This window comes from Barbatula barbatula (assembly GCF_947034865.1).
Source record: "Barbatula barbatula genome assembly, chromosome: 19".
Taxonomy (NCBI): Eukaryota; Metazoa; Chordata; class Actinopteri; order Cypriniformes; family Nemacheilidae; genus Barbatula; species Barbatula barbatula.
This window is the reverse complement of record NC_136782.1, coordinates 1,987,864-2,006,176: the sequence shown is the minus strand read 5'-3', so window position 1 is coordinate 2,006,176 and position 18,313 is coordinate 1,987,864. Positions and strand designations below refer to the sequence as shown.

General features: G+C 37.1%; 1 protein-coding gene across 2 annotated transcripts in view; it reads left to right on the top strand.

Annotated features, from left to right (window-relative positions):
- Positions 1-18,313, top strand: part of axl (AXL receptor tyrosine kinase) — a 58,803-nt gene that overhangs the window by 22,074 nt on the left and 18,416 nt on the right. For both annotated transcript variants that reach the window (XM_079482156.1, XM_079482157.1), the window contains 6 exons: positions 2,909-3,086; positions 14,990-15,129; positions 15,309-15,453; positions 15,546-15,566; positions 16,175-16,304; positions 17,082-17,173. In XM_079482156.1, the coding sequence (XP_079338282.1) occupies positions 2,909-3,086; positions 14,990-15,129; positions 15,309-15,453; positions 15,546-15,566; positions 16,175-16,304; positions 17,082-17,173 (706 nt within the window). The remainder of the gene's footprint in view (positions 1-2,908; positions 3,087-14,989; positions 15,130-15,308; positions 15,454-15,545; positions 15,567-16,174; positions 16,305-17,081; positions 17,174-18,313) is intronic.

The window sequence follows — 18,313 nt, the reverse complement described above, 5'->3', positions numbered from 1 at the left end:
TCTGTGTGTGTCTATATGTTACACACTCTCCCTTGCCTGAGCACCACCCTAAAGTGCCTGGTTTTAATAAAAACAGGCCTTGCGCCCGGGCCCTCACCCCTCCTCTGGTTTCTTCAACTCTGAAGAAAAACACGGATTGGAGCGATCCAGACTATGATGAAACATGTAAGCCTAAAGGAATAAAAGGAAGAAGTGGATAACAGAGAGAAGTAGAGAAAAACAAAACTCAACAAGAGGAAGAGAATAAGAGAACTTACAAAACAGAGAACAAGTTGTTTCAGTGCAATTATGTACATTTTCCCTACAAGTCCTATTACTGTGATGCAAAAATATCCCTGTCAAAACCGTAATATTGATGTTTAAGTTTATGGCTGGTGATAGCTTATTAAATTCTGATTTTCTATGACTGTAATACAGTTACTGTGTAATATATTATGATTAGTGCAAACAAATGATTTGCTAAACAATTGACATATAAATGTTTAGTTATTTTTTTGCCATTAACCATTTAATGACAAATTCATATTTTCGTTAGTATGGCAAAGTTTAAAGGAATACTTCATCCAAAAATGAAAATTATGTTAACATTTACTCACCTTCGAGTTGTTCCAAATCTGTTCAAATGTATTTGTTCTGATGAACACAGAGAAATAAATTAGGAAGAATGCTAAAAACCAGACCAGTTTATAACCCCTGCATTAACTCCCATAGTAGGAAAAATGACTTTATAATTTTTTGGTTCTGTTGAACACAAAAGACATTTTGAAGAATGTAGGACAGCAAACCGTCCAGAAAATTTGAGTATTAACTGCGTATTGTAATTGTTTTGCCAAATGTCGTTTCAATGGAAATTGTGCTTAATTATCATGAAAATGTCATGATGCACAATATCGTAAATGAATCCAAAAAACCTGGTCATGTTCTTGGCAGGTTTATGAGTATGACCCTTTAAAGGGTGAATGTACCAACCCTTGGTTCGAAAGTATCATGTAAAAATGCATGTCTTCATGTGTCCAGATTACTTTTGAAGCCAAAGTAATCCAAATTAAATAGAGATTAAAGTCTGTCACTTCAAATACAGAACTTCTTGTGACATTACTATAAATGAATGTCTGAGGTCTTTTAGGCCAAGGTTATTTAACTGATTCGTCATAGGGAAATTCAACGCTGTGTGAGTCAGTGACCAGCAGTGGGCTGCAGTTAACATTGTTTATTGATTTGATTCTGAATCACACAGTACAGACTTGCATGTGTCTCCGCCCCAAAATTTGAGTTCTGTGTTACGACACATCTGCAATACTGACCTATTCTTGAGTCTCATTCTCACATACTGGATACTCATTCTTATACTGTTTGCCATTGCAATGCATCATGCTGGTGATTGCTTACCCCCGTAGCACTCCGTAGTCTGCTCTAGAGCGATGCTAAAACAGTCTATTGTCTATTAGCTCTCTTAACAATTAAAATTACACTTAAAGGGAGGATTTTTCTGAGGGTGGGACTCTAAATATTATTCTGTGCTGGTCTGCGCAGCCAACAACAGAACAGTTAGCATAGTTTGCTCAAACTTTTACCATGGTGTCAGAACTAATACACGCATGTTGCTAAAGCATGTGTGCACCCATTGCCAACAAAACACAGACATATGACTCGGTTTCACTTACCATGTCTGGCATCTTTTAGCGCTGGGACTGCTTCATCTATCCGTTTCAAACTAAATCCAGCATTATATCCACCGTTTATATAACATTACTCACTGAAATGCAGTGAACAAACAAACACATCTGAACTTTGCGGACGCAGTGCTCTCTCTCTTGCTCCAGCTGGTTGACAGTACACATGCTCCTTCTCCCGATCTCCTTGTTTGACAAGTGGGCATGCTTTTCTGGGAGAATTGTCCAAGAAGGGACTTCAAAAAAACTGATTTTCCTTTTTCGAAAAAAAATTCAGAAACTTATACAAAATACTACTTCAGACGTCCAACTCGTTTTTTGACAAGTTGACCATGTCAAGCATGATAAGACAGCAAGTTTAACATTGTAAGGAAGTAGCATGAAACGCCGTTCCACATCCCCTTTAAAAGTATAATGAAGTATACTTGGCTTGTAGTTGTTTTATATTATTTGATTGAGTGGCCTATTTAATGTTTTTTTCACATAGTTTTACATATAAACTTACCAAACATGTAGATTTATTAAATTAACATTTTCAAGTGTAGCTTCGGAAAAGCTAAGAGGGAGTTAACCCTTTAGAACCTGAAGCAAAAATAGGCTGTTTTCACACATTTTGTTTTTTTGACGAGCACAATGTGCCATCATCATGTGCAAGGTATAAATTGTTTCAGAAAATAAATGTTTAAATAAATTTACGTTATTGACCATTACTGTGTGTTTTGATAGTTTGTAAATATCATTTAAATCATTAATAAAAGGAAATGTTTTTTATTGACAAATTCTTAAAAAACTAAGGAACACTAGGGCCTTAAATGGGGAAAACGTACGAGGGATAATGACACTGGGCATGTGAGGGGATTGAAACACTAAGGGCGAGATTACGGTGAAACAAGGGGGCGGGGCCAAGACACGAGGAGAGCGCGTGGCGCAAAGTGACAACAAAGGACACAAAACACAACAAGCACAAAAAGACATGGTACTGTCATGACCCTGTACACAGAACTAGAAAACTCGATGTCTATATCATTATACTTAACATGTGTGAATTAAAGGAACAATTAAGTTGGCCTTTATTTTACTCACCGTCAAGCTGTCCCAAGTGTGTACAGTATGACTGTAAGAAAGCTTTGCTGAAGAATACAGATGAAGTTCATTTCCTTCAATAACGCAGTGAAAGCCAACACAAATCCATGAAGTGTCATTCTCTTGATTGGGTTTATGTGAATATTTTTCAGGTTAAGTCTTCTGATGAAGACTCAGATGAAATGATCTATGATGTCAGCTCACCCAAGACCAGTCACCTGTTTTTAGATCTACAACCCTTTAGCCGATATGATTTTAGAGTGGCCTGCCAGAGCAGTCAGGGTAACTCTGATTGGACGGCATGGGAAACCATCAGAACCAATGAAGGGGGTAAGCACATAATTTCAATTATTCAGGTGTTAAGCTGTATTGAATTGAAAACTCTTGGTATATTTTTCTTGATAGACAATTGTGATATAGAAACCTTCTGGAATAGTTTTAGAAACAGCTATCAATGCAAAAACTTGCACTTTCTGCATACATACACTAAAGCACAATTCTCACAATTTCACAATTGTGTAATATACAGTTACATTAAACATCCTTCATAATTCCTTATAAATAAGTAATAGAGAAGCAACTACTAATGTTAACATTTTGCTGTATAAGTGTTACAATTTGTATCCATCATCTTGTGTTTTTAGTCCTTGTGTTGTGTTGTGTTGTGTTTTTGAACTATCACTCTTTTTTACTGTATGTACCTGTTGGAAAGTTTGACCTGCTAAACAGGACGAACATGATTTACAATGAAATACTGCTTCACGCTTAAAATTGTACACATTAACAAGGGGACAAAACAAGCAAGACGTTCATGAAAATGATCATATATTTTCATAGAGAAATGTTTTGTCTTTGTGATTTTGTCATCATCAGGGCTTGCAATGTTCTGATTTAGCCAATTCTGCTGTTAGCAATTATTAACAGTAGTTAATCTTATAGTTGTCAGTGTATTCATAATTTGTCCTTGATAAAATATTTTAACATCTTAGATGAAATGTCCTGTACTCATTTAAAGAAAACTAGACATATAGAGATTGTTACTGTGCACGCCTGGAGTCAGATGAGTTTTAGCCGAGTGCCGGTTGTATTAGTTCTGACTCTACTTTTCCAAACAACAGTCTGTGTTTAGTAATGGTGTGACTTTGTGTATTTGTTAACTTCCAAATATTTAGCACCAATCACAATTCTGTGTAACTGATGTGTGTGTGTGTGTGTGTGTGTACACGCTCTGTAAAAGGTCTTGGTCTGGCTTTGTTCCCTATGCACAACATACAGTATGGTCACCGAGCGTCTGTAAGGCATAACTGTACTTGAGCTGGAGTAAGTTTTTCCGTGCCTGCTCAAACGAGGAGAGAGGATGGAATGTGGCTGTTGGGTACTTTTCATAAACTGCCATTATGTGTCTTGAACATTTGTGCATTTGTAAATTCAGTGCTAACAGTTTCCATATACATATATATTAGCTAAATATTTTGTAACACAGGTGTGGCAGCAGGGCTCTGTAGAGCCCCCTGTTATGCAAAAGAAGTTGGTGCACAGATCACACATACATGGAATTATATGTATGAAACATGTTACGTATATACAGGTAGTTATCAACAACTTTTGCCCTGACATGTTAACAGATTTTTTACATCTCAAACTGTTCCGGTAGCAAGGCAATACATTTTATATTTATGATGGTGCGTTTCTTGATAATTTGCCTGAATTGTCTCAAATCTCTAGCATGAGTAATAACGTTGAAGATCTTGACTTTACCATTGAAAATATTAATGCCACCTTCTCGGAAACGCTAGACATAGTTGCTCCCTTGCGCTTAAAGAAGATTAAAAATGACAGACCGACACCGTGGAAAAATGAACACACTCAGGCTCTAAAGAAAGCGGCACGAAAAATGGAGTTTTTAAGAAGGTCTTTAAGAAGACTAAATTAGAGGTATTTCGTACTGCCTGGAAGGATAGTACAAAAAAATACTGGAAAGCCCTAAAAACGTCTCGATCCGCCTACATTTCATCATTAATAGAAGAAAACCAAAATAACCCTAGGTTTTTATTTGATACAGTGGCTAAATTAACCAAAAATAAATCGTCAGCGACTTCTGATGCTGTATACCAGCATAGCAGTGATGATTTTATGAACTATTTCACAAATAAAATCCAAGATAGTCAGGAGAAAATTATAGCTATGCAACCAGATGCGAAACCCGCTGAACATATGACTAACTACAGCACCCCTAAGGAGAAATTATGTTTATTTTCTACTATAGATCACGATGAACTATCGAAAATCATTAGATCATCTAAATCGACTACATGCATGCTAGACCCTATACCTACAAATCTTCTGAAAGAGATGCTCCCAGAAATTATAGATCCTCTACTTAGCATTATTAACTCATCTCTGACATTAGGACATGTGCCTAAAGCATATAAGGTGGCTGTTTTAAGGCCCCTTGTCAAAAAACCCCATCTGGACCCTGGAGAACTAGTTAACTATAGACCTATTTCGAATCTACCTTTCTTATCTAAAGTTCTGGAAAAAGTAGTCTCAATTCAAATATGCTCCTTCCTCCAAAGGAATGAGATTAATGAAGATTTCCAGTCTGGATTTAGAGCACATCACAGTACAGAGACTGCTCTGATTAGAGTTACAAATGATCTGCTTATGGCGTCTGACCGAGGTTGTATCTCCTTATTGGTGCTGCTAGATCTTAGTGCTGCATTCGACACCATTGACCACAGCATGCTCCTACATAGACTTGAAAATGATGTCGGTATTAAGGAAATAGCTTTGAAATGGCTTAGATCTTATTTATGCGACCGTTTCCAATATGTAAAAATAAACAATGAGGTATCACGCAAATCGCAAGTCCAGTACGGCGTACCACAGGGCTCAGTACTAGGGCCTATGCTCTTCGCATTATACATGTTACCCCTAGGAGATATAATAAAGCGACACGGAATAAGCTTTCACTGCTATGCTGATGATACGCAACTTTATATTTCCTCGAAGCCTCACGAAACACAGCTATTCCATCGAATAGTGGAATGCATAGTCGATATAAAAAAGTGGATGAGTAGCAATTTTTTATTACTGAACTCGGACAAAACTGAGGTGTTACTTATCGGACCGAAAACCGCCCTACGTAACAACCAAGAATACTGCTTAACTATTGATGGATGTTCCATAAAACCCTCATCTTCAGCTAAGAATCTTGGCTTTATATTCGATAGTACTCTGTCATTTGAGAACCAGGTCGCCAACACCTGTAAGATTGCGTTTTTCCATCTTAAAAATATATCTAAATTACGTCATATGCTGTCATCATCAGATGCGGAGAAGCTTATACATGCCTTTATGACATCAAGACTAGATTACTGTAATGCACTATTAGGTGGTTGCCCTGCAGGCCTATTACAAAAACTCCAACTGGTCCAAAATGCGGCAGCTCGAGTTCTTACACGTACAAAAAAGTATGAGCATATTAGCCCGGTTCTGTCAACCTTGCACTGGTTACCTATAAAGCATCGCATAAATTTTAAAATCTTGCTTATTACCTATAAAGCCTTGCATGGTTTAGCTCCTCACTACTTGAGAGAACTTCTAACGTATTATAGTCCATCACGTGCACTACGCTCTCAGGCGTCAGGTCAGTTGGTAATACCTAGAATTTCAAAATCAAGTGCAGGCGGCAGATCCTTTTCTTATCTAGCGCCTAAACTTTGGAACAGTCTTCCCTGCAATATCCGGGAGGCGGACACACTCTGTCAGTTTAAATCTAGACTAAAGACGCATCTTTTTAATCTTGCATACACTACATTATCATAATATATGTATTTCAAAGATCTAGGCTGCACTAGTTAGATCAACCGGAACCAGGGACACTTCCAATAACAACTGATGCATTTGTTGCATCAAAGAGTGCAGAACAGTACTCTACTCTCAGCCAGTCTTGTCTCATTGTTCCAAGGTTACAAGAGCGGAGCGGGCAGGGCGCAATCCATTCCTAGACCTGACAAATGCTGGACGAAGGAAGTGACGTCCCTACAAAACTTCAGCCACTATTAGATTATTAATGATAATTTTAAATCTAATTTTTTATTTTTATTTTGCCTTGTTGTGCAAGCACTGTTGAGCTTGTGCAGAGGCAGCAGTTTTTGCCAGAGGGGAACTGGAATCCCCTGGTTAGGCCTGGTTTCCCTCCGAGGTTTTTTTTCTCCTCCAATGGAGTTTTGGGTTCCTCGCCACCGTTTGCATACTGTTTTGCACTGTTTTGCCTGGCCGGGGGGGCTGCTAGAATTTGGTAGTCTTATTTAATTAACACTGCATATAGGAATTTATTGTGTGTCTGATATTTGACCTGTGTTTTGAATTCCATAACCTTTTATGTTTTACTTATAGTCATTTTTTCTTGTACAGCTGCTTTGTAACAATGAAAATTGTAAAAAGCGCTATATAAATAAAGCTGACTTGACTTGACTTGACTTGACACACATTGAAGGATTTGATTAAAGGCACATGTTTAGTCACGGGGTCTGATCTAGGGCTGAAACCAGAATTTTTTATTTGTCGAGTAGTCGTTTTTTTGTCATGATTCTGCCTCCTTCTGTCTTGGTTTTCTAGCCTAGTGGTAGAACCATGACAGAGCCACATGTTTTGTGTGGCGAGAAACATATTATCGTCAGTCATGACATAATATGTGTTCTCTCCGGTCCCTTCTCTAGCCCCGCCCCTCTTGTTTCCTCGTTAGCTTCCATTAGTGTTTAATCCCCCACACCTGCTTGTAATTATACCTTGTTAGTTTCCCCCTATTTAATGCCCTTGTGTTTGCTGTCCTGTGCGAGTTCGTTTTGTAACACCTCTTGTTGATTGCTTGTCACACTGTCTTCATGGAGATATTGAATACCTTTTTTTATGTTGTGTTCCCCAGTTATTCGTGTTTTTGTCATTTAATGGATTTTCGTGTTTAATACTGCTTCTTGGTTTTTGACCCATCGTGGGAAGTTTTTGTTTCCAGTTCATATTCAGTACGTTCCTGTTTTTCCCCCATCAAGGGTTTTTGTTTTATATTAAAGCTTTAGTGTCCGCTACTGCTGCTGCGCTTGGGCTCTTCTTCCTCCCTCTGTCACACCCCCGCGGTCGTTTTGGTATCGCATGATATATTTTATGGGCCCGCCATAACGCGGTCTGTAGCGCGACAACACTTCCAGTGGCAACGCAATAGAATAACACACTACTAAGCAATGCAAACAAAATTAAAATGAGAGTGAATTTGGACACTGGAAGCGTGGGCGCCATTTTCGGCAGAGACTTGGAAATTCATTCAGCGTGAGCCTCAAGATAGATGGCTAGATGCTGGCCGTGAGTGTTTAACAGTTGTACACTAGTTATTACATACACCACTTAAAATGTATGTCCCCTTAAATAGTGCACTATATTAGTGTATAGGGTGCTATTTCCGACATTTATTTAAACACATTAAAGTTAGTTAAAAATATTGTTTAGTAAATAAGCTCACACTTCTTCCTTGGGTGCATTTTATTTGACCATTTTAGAACGAGCTTACAACATATCATGTGCTTTTTTGTTAAAAACATTATGTGTAATATAATCCTACATATAAATTGCTAAATCGTATTTATGAACTAAACAAAAAATAAATACAGAAAAAGCAAATGAAGCTTGTGGTGAGCAGGGCGGGACGAGAGCAGTGAGGGAAAGGCGCGTCAGCTGTGCACGGGTCTCTCACGGAGGAGCTTTGGGAGCATAAAAGGATGAGTGACAGGATCGATGACGAGTGAGGACCAGGCCTGGACTTTATGTTGTGTTTTATTATGTTTGTGTGCCTGACAGTCCACCGTGAGGGAGGCGGGAACCGGCGAACATAAAACAACATTTAATTAATAAAACAAACAATAATACGAACTTAAAATAATACGAACTTAAAAAGTCCGCTGCCGGCCACACAAACAAAACATAAAGTCCAGGCCTGGTCCTCTCTTGTCATACACTCCTGTCACTCGTCCTTTTATGCTCCCGAAGCTCCTCCGTGAGAGATGCGAGACCGTTGCACGCACAGCTGACGCTCATTCTCACTAACATCACCGGCCTTGCGCCTTTCCATCAAGGCTCTCGTCCCGCCCTGCTCGCCACAAAGCAGAATACAGCAATGAACATACATAATGTAGTGTAGCATACAGTCATGGTTACATACATGGTTTTGTTATCACTTCACTAGTGTCTGTTAAGAACAAAACTGCATATCCACAAGCACAAGGTTCGAGTCCTTTCACTAAGGGTCCTTCACTAGCCTTATTATTCCTTCTATAACCAAAGGCAAACTTAGCGATGCTGTTGGGGTAAACCCATGTTATTAAGCTTTCTTGAATTTAAAGTTGGGATGTGAAGTTTATTACCATTATTACCATGACCGTTGTCATAAAAAACACTGAACGATTTTGCTGTTAAAATCACTAAAAATAGTTTAAAAAGTGCAAGAAGACATATTAACAATATACACGTTAATACTGTAACTTATACAATTCAAATTAAAAAAACATTCCATAAGATCTCCCAAATCCATAATCATTAAGGAGTTTACACATATAAGGAATTGGTGATTTCTTATCTTTCTCAGTTCCTTGTAAGGCAACCTGTAATGTTTTCTCATACAGGGGGTAGCCAGTTACGGAAGTAGGATTTAAACAATCTCCCTGCAAAGTCAAGACATATTTGGGGTCGTCTTTCTGCAAGTGTACACAACCCTAAGGTACAAAGGGCTGTTGGATATTCTGAGTATCTTTGACAAAGTATTAAGAATTGAATGGGAAACACAGCGTCATCAAGAATCTGCGGCTGTGGCAGGAAGGATTTTTGGACTAGCTGTGCGCCATGCCACAATTAATATAGCGGAAACACTGCCTGCTGAAGAAAGTCATATACACAGAGTTTGGTATGACGATAAGTAAATTGTATTCATATTCATTTTGGAGTGAAATATTCCTTTAACTGAAAGGTTTGTAATATTACTTGAATATGTTTTATTCATAATGTTAGTAAGCACTGGGTGTATCTATTTTTCATGGTATGTATTAGTAGTACGTATACCAAAATATAATTGTCTGTAAGATTGTAATCAGTTTCTCACTATCAGTAAATTCAATTCGAACCTTTTTAAGACATGTATACCTGTAATTTCACCCAAAGGCTCGCAATCACACAAATTAACTGTTTTGCAGTTTTAAAGGTACCATTCTTTGGCTGTTTTCTAAGCTTTGGTTATGTTTTTTGGGTGTTTAACAATTGATGTTCGTTTCTAGCTTCCAAAGACACATTATATTTCCAGTCAATTGTTCACCGCTGTTCCTCTTCTCACTAAACGATGGGATTTTTTCCAGTTTGTATAAAGTCTCTCCTTCCGAAACGCTCTGATTGGTAAAGATGACCCAGTCTGTAGTGATTGGTTCCCCGCTTTCAGCGTGTGTCTGAAGATGTCCCACCCACAACATATCACAGAGCTTCCTCTTCTCATGCTGTTGTGATTGGTCGAGCCCTCCTCTCAAAACAGTAACAATGGCCTCAACTTCACGTCATCAGTTAAACACGTGCGTATTGATCGAAGTGTAACAGGAGATCTGCTAGTGCATGTGCAAACGTCAATCTTTGTTAGAGAACGCAATTTATTTCCTACTCTGGCGAGGGAAATGACAGATTGGCGTTTGACCGGTTATATTTAACATTTATTTTTTTATATTGGACCCAAGTTGGATAATAAAACAAGCAGATTGACCAGGAGACATTAGCAAGCAGGACTTCAAAGGACATTTCACAGAAGTGATTTAGAGGTTTGCACACACACACAATATCAGTGTATTACACAGAACAGCTTTCACAGCCGATGTTAAAGTCATGGAAGCTGTTATTTGACCGTTGGTTATCTAAGAATGTGTGAAGCTGAATAATTATTACCAGCTGTAAGACTGTGATGAAAGTGAAAGTCATTAAAAGCGTAGCTCAGTTAAATGTTTGCAATCTCTGATAACCAAAGACTAATCCAGCGACTCTTCCTCTTCTCTAAGGAAGGCCTGGCCCCTTTTTTGGCATATTGCTGTGGGCGGAGGTTATCGAAAAACTTGGAATAGTGACATCATGTACCCGAGAAGTAAAGGGCTGTAGTCCTTGAAAAGGGAATTATGTTAAAGACAATATCTCACTTGGCATTGAACTGTAAGGTTTATCATTTTGCAGATATTATTTATGCTCTAACAGCAGCATTACAAACTAACTAAAATTGAAAATTGGCATTACAGGGAATGGCACCTTTAAGTACAATCCAGTAGTTTTACTAATAATAATGTTCAGGGTTGCTAACCGTCTCTTAAGCTATGATTATGCAAAAAATATTGATTCTGTGTGTGTGTGTGTGTGTGTGTGCGTTCGCTCGTGTGTGTGTTTTCTCTCTCTCACTCGCTAATCCTAAATATTCTCTTCAAGAATGCATTTCCTGCATTCCCAAATGCGCTGCGCTCGTTCTTTCTCTCCCTACTCACTCTTACGTCCCCGTCTCCCCCACCCAACCTCATGTGACCTTTGATTTGTCCTTGCCAAAAAAAAAAAGATGAAACGCAGACAAACAGTGTGGGAAAATCAAGGCAAAGTGACGGGGCAAAGAAACTACAGAGATCCTGTGATGGATAGAACAGGAAAATAGATGAGGGGGCCTTGTGAAAGAAAAACATGCTCTCTCCTAGTTTCCCAGAGTCAACACTTGCCCAAGGGAGAAGAGTAACTAGAGAGCAAGATTATACCACAGCTGAAGTAGTTACTTGTAGTAACACTATAGTTATAGTGATAAAGCTAGAAGGACATAACATGGGGGCAGGTCTTTTAGTTAGATTTATGATCAAAACAGTATTAATATGGTACCAAAAATAAATTGGATTAATTAATGAATACACAAATGAAGGTAAGAACATTGAGGGTTACAATGTTAAATCTGAACAAATACATTTGCACTAAATACAATAAAAAATTGCCAGAAACATTCAATCCAAGAGTCGGCTAGAACAAGAGATACAGCTGCTAGGAATGCGGCATCATCATGACAGTCTGAGGAATCTGTGCTAACTCTGCAAGGACAAACAGCGATCAAGTTTATTCAAGTGCTTTTTTGTGATAAACATTAATCAAAGAAACTTCAAAGTTCTGTGAATCTAGAAGATGAGTCGTTCTCATAGTTGTATTCTGCTCAAAAAGCATTTACTGCATTTACAGCTTATTCTTCCATTAAATAATGTCAATCCATCTTTGATGCATTGAAATTTCAATATCAGAATTTTGATATTCATAATTTTGTAATTGTTAACATAACTGTATGTAGCTTTAGATCATTATGTACTTTTAAACGTTTTAAACGCTTATTAAACGTTTTTTCCGCATCGCGGCAATAAGAAACCAATACAGTATGGTTTCGCATGGCTCCATTGAAATTATTTTTATGCCACTTTGATATGACATTGTTTGCGTAAAACAAAAAATTCTCGCCTTTATCATGTCATCATTGTTGACTAAAGGTAGGCTTATGATCTGCCATTTACAGCAATACACATAAATGACAGGTTTTTTGTCATTTTTATGCCAATAAAAACTTTGACACCTTAAATCTCATAATTCTGTAACTTTAACCGGGAAATCACAGACGGGGTCACACTTATTAAAACAAATATACTGGATTAATCTAATTAAAAAACGAAAATATTATAACTAACTACAGGTTTCCATGTTATTTTAGATCCAGCTAAATAACTAAGCACATTGAGGCCTAAAACAAGTCGATGTGCCACCTGGTGGAAATTCTAGGAAGTGTAACAATCATACCAGTCCTGCAGTAATCTGGATGATCTCTTTCTAGATCCTGCATGAAAAAACACATTTTTAAATCAGTTTTAACCCAGACAGTCATTCTGAGGTGAGGTGTTGTTCTTGTTTCATAAGCTTGGAGATACGATTTCTAACAAAGTACAGTAAATTAGTGGGAAAGAAGGAAAGAAAAACTGAGTTGAGATGGCAGAGGAGGACAAAGAGTTTCTGGAAAAATAGTACTTTCACAGGCACAAGTCAGAGACACATGTGGAAGTACTTAGACGTGACATACTTCCTGATAACATCATCAGAGCCTAGTGTATGTTCCTCAATGTCTCTAGCACGTGTGTATTAACATAATGAAGTGTATAGCACATGCATTGAAAGTCAAAACAAATATATATATTTTCGGCTTTTGAAAGATATCTTTTCTAGATTGCCAGCAAACAAATATTTTTTGCAGGAAAACGTCAGTTGTGGCCTAGTGGTTAGAGCGTTGGGCTTGTTATCAAATCTCAGTGCCAGCAGGTCATGACTGAAGTGCCCTTGAGCAAGGCACCTTACCCCTGATTGCTCTGCAGTAATGTGCCACTGTAAGAAAACTACTTGTAAGTTGCTTTGGATAAAAGCGATGAATAAATGTAAATTAATTGTTAACTTGAAGTGCGCTATTTTGTACAAAGTATATTGTTTAAAGTTTATTTTAGTATTTAATTTTTTGTATATATTGTATGAGATATCTTTTAGTTGCAATTTACTTGTAGTAAAGCACAATTTGAAGTGTATTTAGAGTAGTTGTGTGGGCTAAATAGAACAACTTAAAGTGTACAAATTATACTTTTAAAAGCTATTAGCTGGATTAAGGTACTAACATTATTTCAACTGGATACACTCTAACTTTTTTATTATAAAAACTTTTATTTGAGACAATAAATATAATTTAGTTAAAACAAATTCAACCATAACTTATATTTTAATTGACAGTATAAAGCATTCACAATACCATACACACATTATACAAACATACACAATACAGCATAAACACATTATACAAACATGCATGTTATATTTATCAATATATGTCTACAGTTATTATACAATAGGTGTGTAGAAATGCATGATGAGTTTAGGTGTGATACTTGACCTTCTTTACCGCCATCCAATTGAGGTCTACATGAATGCCAAGGAATCAGAAAAAACCAACATTGAGTCATTTTAACCATGCCGTGTGTTTCGTCCCATATTTACCCCGCATGGTTCAAAAACAACCCATCATTTTTGAAGTGTGATTTTTGGCAGAATAGGGTATTTAGAACATGAAAAATCTCTAACGTTAGTGGTTAAAGTAACAAACATTGCAGTACAAAAGCCAGTTTATCACCAATAGCAAGTTATACTGGCGATATACATATCAATAGGGGTCTGCGTATTTCAATTACTTTTGTACCAATAAAAATGAACGCAAACTTTAAAAAACAAACAAAAATATATAATTAGAAAGAAGAAAAATACTTTGATAATGAAAACAATAAACTCAAGAGCAAAAATGTGACATGATTTTCAAATAAACTGCAGTTTTTCTTAAAGTTTAGTTTTTGTAAATAACAGCTTCTAAAGTATATATTTAATTGTTTACAGTGTTACAGATTAAAGCTAATGAAAGGTCTCGTGTTATTACGTTCTTATGATCAGTGAATTGTGTGTTAAGGACACTTTTCCTCATGTTCATAACACATGTAAATATAACGACAAATAAAACCTTACAAGATACTTTGATAATGAAAACAATAAACTCAAGAGCAAAAATGTGACATGATTTTCAAATAAACTGCAGTTTTTCTTAAAGTTTAGTTTTTGTAAATAACAGCTTCTAAAGTATATATTTAATTGTTTACAGTGTTACAGATTAAAGCTAATGAAAGGTCTCGTGTTATTACGTTCTTATGATCAGTGAATTGTGTGTTAAGGACACTTTTCCTCATGTTCATAACACATGTAAATATAACGACAAATAAAACCTTACAAGAGCAAACAATTTTGTCGCAGTCTGGACTCCTGCATTCGTATTCTATATATACTGTAATTGCCACATGAAAAATAATACTTTAGTATACTATATTATTCACTCAGAAACTATAGTGTTTTTGAACCATAAAGGGGAAAAATCCATACAGATAGGGTATAATGTATAGCTAGGTTAATAAACCAGCATTTTACCAGTACATTTTCTTTTTTTTGTTGGTCTACTTAAATTTAAGTTCACTAGCAAATTTACTTCGATTTACTAAAGCAATAATACATTATTACATTTTTATTATTTTCAAGTCACCCATTTCAAAGTGGAATGCTAATCCATTTGATTTTTTTTGTAGTTCCAGATTCAGCTCCAGAGAATGTGACAGCTGTGCTTAATGGAACAGAGATTCAATTGAGATGGTCTGAACCTTCTGGAAAAATGAATGGACAACTGCAGGGTTACATTATGGAGTACATCTCACCCAATATGGAACAGGTTAACACAAACACGTCATCAAATAGATATTGAATTATTTTTGTGCCAATATAAATCAATGCTGGTGTAGTTTCTAGTATGGCATATCAAGGCTTACATGTTTTTTGAATAACCTGAATTTAATTCCAGACAATGTTGCTGTTTATGCCTAACCAGACCTCATACTTGTATTTTCTTAGGTTGTCGTAGACACGGGTTTGAACAATGAACTGTTTGTGAATCTCTCAGCCCCCCTATCAAACATTTCCTTCAGAATATGTGCATACACCACCATAGGGGAGGGACCCTGGACGCCCCTTCAAACCATCATGCTCATTCCGGCAGGTGAGAGAACAGAGTACATCAGAGGATTTGACAATAAACACATCTAAACTACTCACACATCATAATATTTTCTTTACTGTATTTTTTTTCAGAAATGCCACTTCACTCAAGAGGTGAGTCGGTTAAACACAAAATCTAGTTCAGGTTTGCTGAAATGTAGTTCAGGTTTGCTGTCATTTAGTTCCCTTAAATAAAGGAAACATGACCTTTAAGATGTGAAATGGTCTTTTCCTTGTACCTTTCCTTGTTTATTATGCTGCTCATGTACTCATGTAGAAAAGAGGAACAGGACAGAAAGAAACAGAACAGAAATTGATACAGGCAGAACACGTAAGGAGTTTAGCTGAGTGGAAGGCAAGTGGAAAAAGAGAGAGACACTTAGGGCATTATCTGCAGTAGCCCATTTGTAAACAAGGACATTTGCACTAAGGTGCAGCTATTTCAACCAATGACCAGCTATACAAAACAAAACACACAGAGACACACTCATTTTGTGTTGCTTTTTATCCATCAAGTCTAATAATGTGTCAGAAGTTCATTGATTCTTATTTCTTCCCAATCTGAGAGCTACAAAACTGGGTGAACTTTTATGAGAACATGCCTAGGTTACATGTAAGCCCAAATTTCTAATGCATCATATATTTTTCTCTTGAAAAGTTTCGTCCCCCAATCAATGCAAATTAATGTACTTTTTTAATTTCTCTCTTCTCTCTGTATAAAGACCTCTCCAGTCCTACAGCATTCTCCTGGCATTGGTGGTATGTGGTGATGGCCATTGCCGCCGCTATTGCTCTAGCTGTGCTCTTGGCTGTGTACGTGACAAAGCTAAGGCGGAAGGAGACGCGCTTTGGGTGGGTGTGAAGGCTTGGCTCTAAGAATGATATCGTCGGGATCACTTTCAGAATATTTTTTTCCAGCTGTTGAACGATAAAACATACTGTAAGACAGTTTCTGGCAGATAATGTTTGACTATTGGTGACGCGGCTTTTATGCCAGAATTAAAGACTGCAGTGGTCGGAAAGCGGTGTGTTTACGGCGGGATGTTATATCTACGTAATGCTTATAAAAATATATGCTTTACGTGCCGGACATGAGCGCACCTTCAGCCGTCAGAGTGTGCATCCAGCCTTTGCTTTCATAGCCTATTTTGGAGAAAAGATGTGCCAAGAAAGAAAACGAAAGCATCAGCAGGTCATACATAAACATAACAGTATTGTTATTGTCCACTTTTGTGGACGCAAATATGGATATAGTTACAGTTATCGTTACAATGTGAACGGCCCTTTAGACTGATAACTGCGTTTTGGTGCGGTGTGAACGTGGCCTAAAAATATCTTCCATTTAATATCTGAAAGACATCAGTTTTTAACAGATGCTTAAACATTTTGGGCCCTGAGTCAGACTGAAACTAGCTAAATACAAAATAAAATGGCGCCGGATTGCTCCGGATGTACGATAGGGCTCTTTAATTCATTCTAACACATTTTCATTCTAGAGCATTTAACTGCACAAAATGGTATATCTCCGATTGGGTGGTATAATAATGTGTGTCAGCAGTGATAAACAAATGCACAGAAATACAACACAATATAAAATGTGTGTGTAATTATGTATATTTGTGTGTACAGTGAGGCATTTGAACCCATGATGGAAAGTGGTGAACTGGTTGTTCGATATCGAGCTCGTCGCACATACAGCCGACGCACAACCGAAGCCACACGTGAGTTAAACATTTTTTCCAGCAACATACCAAACAGACTGCTGTAAGTTCACAGAAACATTTGACTTGCTGGTACATGTAGCTGCAACCAGATCAGTTACCTTTTTAAAAGGTTTGCCACACTGTATTGTGTTGATGTTCCTCAAGCTTTCTAGTTCTTGGCAGATACATTTTTAACAGTATACTTCAGCTATGATTGATTTGTGTCGTCTAAAAATGCTTGGTTGTTTGATCACATGTGAACAAACCCAACTGTTCTGTTTAACGGACATAAAAAAAGTCAATATAAACCAGTGCCTGTCCTTGACGTCTGGGGGCTCTAAGCAAACTTTGTCAGGGGGCCTTTGTCATAATAGGTAAAAGTGGATATAAACATAACTGTAAACGAAAATAAATAAAAAATACTTATTCAATTAATACACTTAAATAAAAGAATGACCGAGACATGTTATTTTGTGTTTTTGTTGATTCTTATACACAGTATACACACTGTGTGTGCAAACTAAAGCCCTGGGCATATCTATACCACTAACATCCAAGTTTCATGAAACGGTTCTTTAGCTGCTTTGGAAAGCACTGGTTAAAAGAATGCAAAAGGTTTTTTAAATAGTATAGATTTAGAGTAAATGTTTTTAGAAGATAAAGTATTTGACTGAAAATCTATAAGGCAACAAATGTGTATTTTGCTGTTGCTTGGCTGATGTTTGATGGAGAAAAGTGTGGCATCGCATTTCACCACAGAACAGGTCATTGAGCTCAGACAGGGGCAGTTTAAAACTGGTTTGTTTTAGAAAGACAGAGAAATACAAAGGGGAAAATCAGAAAAAAACAAGAGAAAAATGTAGTTCATTTGTAATCTGACAGACAGATAACCGCCACACACATCTTGTCAAACCCGCTGGTGGAGATGCTCATCATAGAAATGATCATTGACTCAGCCGATGGCGATAATCCTCAGTCAACACATAGCAGCCTCACACACTACCGTCAGAAGTCTTACTTTGCTATATTATTGTTCTTTACAATAACTAATTGCAAGTATGAAACAAACAGGGTCACATGCCAATTTTGATCATTTCCTGACCTACCATGTCTCATTTGTATTTAGCTATTTAACTATTTAAGACAATTCCTTCAGAT